At 31.9% G+C, this 6,000-nt stretch overlaps 1 protein-coding gene across 1 annotated transcript in view; it reads right to left on the bottom strand.

The window, feature by feature from the left end:
* Positions 1–255: 255 nt before the first annotated feature.
* LOC147064276 (spondin-1-like) overlaps positions 256–6,000 on the bottom strand; it is a 388,697-nt gene continuing 382,952 nt past the window's right edge. Inside the window, exons 13-15 of the mRNA XM_085958532.1 lie at positions 2,348–3,054; positions 1,613–1,832; positions 256–632 (exon numbers count right to left, since the gene is read on the bottom strand). Of these exons, the coding sequence (XP_085814658.1) occupies positions 454–632; positions 1,613–1,832; positions 2,348–3,054 (1,106 nt within the window). The 3' untranslated portion in view covers positions 256–453. The remainder of the gene's footprint in view (positions 633–1,612; positions 1,833–2,347; positions 3,055–6,000) is intronic.

The raw sequence follows: 6,000 nt of genomic DNA, 5'->3' as shown, positions 1-6,000 counted from the left end.
GTATATCTCTAAAATAAATTAATTCTAGTTATACGTTAAAATATTTTCTCTAAAACACTACAGGTGTAGCAATAATTTATTTAAATATTCAGGCTTCCATATTTAAAATAATATGTCAATGATTAAATTATAAAGTAAATAAGTAACACCAATCTTATTAATAATAAAAATCAATATTATATAAACTTAATTTAAAACGAGAAATTTAATCCGGTGACATGAGTTTAAGAGAAATCTCTAAAAACATTTTTTTTTGCAAAGGCATTTTTAAAATGAGAATATTTCTTTACAATGTAATATTGAATAAAATAAGTCGATATAAAATACACACATTCACAATAATATGTCACTTCGATGGCGCCGTCACAAGACCTACTCGAAATTGACAAGGGTCCGTTCGTTTAAAAATCACTCGAGTTTGGGTATTGTCATTAAACCTTATACATTATTTGTTTACAGAGGGCACGGCATCAGGTCACACGACTGTTTATCGAGCCTTGCAGAACACGGCACCCCGCCACCTGATGCCTGTCTGATGATTGACCGTGTTCTTTGACGCACTGCGCCCATACCGCAGGACTCTGCGCATGGACTCCAGCTCGACCACGATGACAAGATGCAGTCGACCCTCACTATAAATTCACAAAATAATACATTTGAACAATTTTATTATCAGTTAGATCTAGGGATTGCAACACTGGTATTCCTGTATTTATCAATACCGAAATACCGGTTTTAAAAATCCAAAATACCGGAATTTTCGGTATTAAGAAAGCACACTTGCTTAAGTTTTTGAAAATGAACTATAAGTTATGTCCTGCTAAAATGCAAATATATTGGGTGAATCCAAAAGAGGTGAAAAAAATAATAAAACAAATTTCTTCAAATATATTTATATTAGTGATTATCGCGATGAATTATCATATTATTATTTCGAAATAGAAAACATCCGTGAAAAAAATGTTCAATTATTCTATAATTATTGATGACTGTACAAGCGTTAAATTTAAGAAGCTTTTCCTGCAGTCGGACTTATTTGCACATGATGAACTTTTGAGGGCTTTAGTTAAAATTATCAATATATTCAAATTATTTGTAAAAAAATCACTTGTTCTATAATAATTATGATCAATACATATTTTTAAATGTCAAAATAATAAATATAGGTATGTAGATTTTTGCTATAAGATAATATTTTAAAAAGATTTTTATAGTTTAATGTTCAAATTGTAAGTTTTTTTAATGTTTAAGAAATACCGGTATTCAATAAAAAATACCGAAAAACCGGTATTGAAATTTTCATTCGGTATTGCAATCCCTAGTTAGATCAAAAGACTCTACAATATTATTCCTTCAAAATCAAATCATCAAAGTAATTGTCCTTGTCAACATGAGAAGAAGATGAATATATTTGGAAGAAATATATTGAGATTGGTCTCACATGACAAGAAGTTGGTAATTTAAATGGACAGTAGCCGCTAGCAGGTGGCTTTCGGGAAATAAAATTATTATACTACGTATACTAAAAACTCAGATCCGCGTAGGATTGTAGAGCCAATTAAAAAAGATAAGCATACTCAATTGAAAATGATTATCAAATAAAAATCCTCACCATTTGATATGGGATTTCCTGGTCCCCAGGTAGGATTCATAGAGTTATAGTGGTTCGAACCATGCTGTCCAGTATTATCCTCCTCTGACTCCTCTTCTTCTTCTTCCTCCTCGTCTTCGTCAGGTTGACGGTCGTTTTTTCTACACGGCTTAAGTTTTTTGCACTTTTTTCTCCTCAATAATTTTTTCGGGCAATTTTTCCCGCCATTCATAGGATGTTGCTGTTGATTGAAAGAAATAATTTTAATTATGAAATATTTAACGTTGGCATACACTTTGTGACTGAAACCGATTTCAGATAAGTACGATAATGTATAAATATATCATTAAGTTATGTAAGTAACGATTTAAGAGATGGCAATTAAAATAAATTATATTACATTGGGTTAATTGACAGATCGGATATCATTAAAATCCCTTTATATAACTATCAGGCAAGTATTTTGAAAGATATTTCTACAATACATTTTAATATTGTAACATTAATTATATTTATAGATTGGTTTATTAATCTATTGTGATAATCATACTATTTATTACCAAGGCTACAAAGATAACAGCTGAAGTACCCATTTTAGACACAAAAAGAGAGACGGATTATTCATCCACGATTTGATCAAAGACACATGACATGAATAGCTACCTAATAAATTATAATAATACTGGCATCTAATGGTTACTTGTAACAATAGACAATAAAATATTTCAAGTAAATAATTTTATGAAATTATCTTACAATGATACGCCTCGATTGTCGTTTGAATCCTCTGCCACACGTGACGTTGCATTCGCTCCATGATGACCAAGGTGTCACTTTGCAGCTTTTAATCTGACCAACTGGCTCTTCAATTATGCCTATCGAGTCTGGCGGACTATTTTCTTCTGCCTCATCTTGATCAATGGCTTCTTTACTGTTTTTATAAACATTTTTTGGTCTAGTTTCCACCCTTCCTCTAACTTTGTTCGGCTGTTTTGGTCTATGTTTACTAACGTTTTCGTCTTCATCGTCCTCTTCCACGTCCTTTTCTTCTTCTTCTACTGTCTTTCCTTCATCTTCATCATCTTCTTTTTCATGTCTATCCTTTCTATGTGCTGGTACACTTGGTCGGTATAGAGGTTTTTTGTGATTAAATTTAGATGGTTTTCTTTGTTGCTCTTCACCTTCTTCTCTGTCTTCCTCTTCTTCATCTCTTTCGGGATATTTAGGTTTTTTAGCTGAGGGTCTTCTATCAGGCCGTCTGTCTCCAGGTCTCGGTTTCCATTTTTTTCTAGAATCTTCTTCTTCAATGTTATTGTTATAACGGGAGCTAGGAGAATTTGTAGGTCCGTCGTAGCCGCTAAGAGTTCCGTCCCCTGTGACTTCCAGAGACGAAACATCCCCAGCAACAGGATGTCTATTGCGAATTTGGTCTCTAAGGTCTAAACCAGCGAATTGCTCTCGCCCTGTTATAAGAGAAAAATGGGTATTAAAAAGTGTTATTTCGTGACGAACTGAATATTAATTGCAATCTGTAAAAATATTTTTCAATTATTATTAAACTAATCAATTTATAAATTAAAAAAAAAACAATTGTCAATATTTAACTATACAGTTTTATATTTACATAATCCGACATTAAAATGTATCTTAAACGTCTACATCTGTCCACAAAAATATATACCTACTTATTATACAATAATTATTATATATACTTTTTTCTACTTTAATAAAAACAACACTCTACATGACCACATACGATATAGTAAAAAAATCAATAAATTTTCATATGTTTTCCATTCGCGGTGGAATTAAAAAAACATGACAATTTGCATAAAACGATTAAAAAGTTTTTACATAATTTAAACAAAAAATAATGTTTATTTATTTACAAACAAATTTATGTCTGTACTGAATAGAGATTCAAGTTAGATACTCATATAAACGGTGGATTATAATGTCGGTTGTCACAGGTTTAAGCCAATAGATCAAACTATAGTAAAGCCTACTGTAGAGAGACCAAAACACTCATTTGTGATAAATGATCATGATGATGAACGATCAAAAATAATTGTCTATTTACTAAAAACGGCATGATCGAAATGAAATGATAACATATTATTTATTTAACCCTACGTTTGATGTGAAGCATTACCCAAGTAGCAGTTGTCTACGACCGAGTTTATCATGCAATCAAATGTGATTTTACTGAATTTACATGATTTTAAGTTAGGATTACCCATTAGAAAATTGCAGAATTGACTAAATATCCTTGATAATCACCATTATTGCAATATATTTAGAGATCACATTTGGCCAATAGGTGTGTAGTTGTTTATTCATTTAAGGGGTCGCCATTTGTAGGTGTTCAACTACTAAATTTAGTTTTTGGTTGTATACATAATTGATTAATAGACAGAGCTGATTTAATGGTTGTTTTATTGCATCCACTTCTACACTGTATTGCATCTTGAGGATGTATATATTTAGATAATATTAATTTTGTTATCTATATGAATTTAGGATTCAATAGTTTAACGCTATTCTCGGATAAACAGAGTATGCAGGGGGCGACTATTATTTAATTGAGAGATTAATTTGTGAACTGCATGATTAAAAGGTTTGATATCGACTGATTAATATTATTTTTGACTGCCGAAAATTAAATTATCTTTGGAGATCGTTAGTTATAGTTTATGTTGATAGATGTTACTATATACGTGTGCCAAATAATAATAATGTAAATACTTGTAACCAAAGTTATATTTTTCTTTAGTATAATGTTGGTAAAGGTAATAATTCATCAGTCACATTCTCCTGCTTAGGCAATAATGAAAATTGCGTGATCAGGCCCAGATATTTAAAAGAAGGAACGTTTACGAGGGTGCGTTTATTTTTCATATTATATGATATTCATTATTAAGTCAATAGTCGAGTTATATAACATTGAAACTGTGCGCTATAAACATGCATTTTTACAAACCGTAATATATGTCCGCTTCATCCTCTTGCATGGTATGGTCGTAAACTGTATTATTCATTGGAGATGGAGTATATTCATCTGCTTCATTCTCTTCCAGTAATTTTTCAATTCTTACTAAATCCTCTAATTTAGCAGCGTGCAAGTAACAATACATACTATTTAAAAATATATACGAGTTTATCATTTCTTATAAATCTACATTATATTATATTACTCTGGATAATATCGTCTCTATAAAGCCATAGTACAGAGTGGCCACTAAAAAACTGATGGGTTTGAAAAGGTCGTAACTTGTTTATTTTATATTCCAGTGAAAGATCAATTATTCAAACTCAGAGAAAATGGCGACACAGTATCTCTTTTTTTTTTTTTTTTTTTTTTTTTTTTTTATTTGGGAAACCTCACAGTCGACATTGAAAGTACATATTACAACTTTTACATAATATACAAGGACCAATAATGGGTTTCCACATTTATTATTACGTTTATATTAAACTAAAACAAAGTGAGATAGAAGAAACAACTTTAAAATAAGTATATAATATAAGGTATGTGTTTACGTGCGTGTGTATATATGGGTGAGAGTGCGTGGGAGTAGGCTTTGGTATTTATTGCGGTAGTGTGAGGTTAGTTTTGTATGTTTTTTCACAAATTGTTTTTGTGAATGTGTCAAATGTTAGGTGTAAAATGTCTGTATCGCTGAAAAAATTATTGTACGTAGTCATTATTCTAACGAATACAGCATTACTAGCGTAGTTAGTGTTGTGTTTAGGTATATGGAATAATTTTTGAGAGCGCGTGCGTTTCTGGGGTACATTTAAACATATGCTGGACTGCACTATTTCGATCGAGTCAATGGCGTTATGTATGATTTGGTGTAGGAATTTAATGTCGTGGACAGTGCGTCGTGATTCCAGGGAGTTGATGTTGTAGTTATGTGTGCTGGTGGAATTGTGTTGTGTTACTTGGGTTGGAGGTGATGATTTGTGATATCTTAGGTGCTTGATGAATCGTTTTTGTACTTTTTCAAGTCTGATTTTTTGTGATGTATAGGTGGGTGACCAAATAGTAGAAGCAAACTCTAAGATGCTGCGTACGTAGGAGAAATAAAGTAGTTTTATGACGTGTGTGTTGGTAAATGGCTTACCTGTACGCAAAACAAAACCTAATGCTTTTGAGGATTTTTGTGCAATGTGATCAATATGAGCATTAAAGTTTAGTTTTATATCCAATAGGACGCCCAGGTCTCTGACTACCGGAGTGAATGGGATTGGCGCGGAATTAATTTCATACTGAAATTTTATTGGTGTACGGTTTCTTGTAAAATAAATAGATTGACACTTGGAAGCATTTAGAGTAAGGAGATTCTGGTCACAGTATGATGTTAGGCGTTCTATGTCTTCTTGCAGTCTATGGCAGTCAGCAAGGC

Source organism: Rhyacophila brunnea, unplaced genomic scaffold (genome assembly GCF_057557595.1).
Source record: "Rhyacophila brunnea isolate RB1 unplaced genomic scaffold, BYU_Rbru_1.0 scaffold_8, whole genome shotgun sequence".
Classification (NCBI taxonomy): domain Eukaryota; kingdom Metazoa; phylum Arthropoda; class Insecta; order Trichoptera; family Rhyacophilidae; genus Rhyacophila; species Rhyacophila brunnea.
This window is presented reverse-complemented; position numbering and strand designations above follow the sequence as displayed.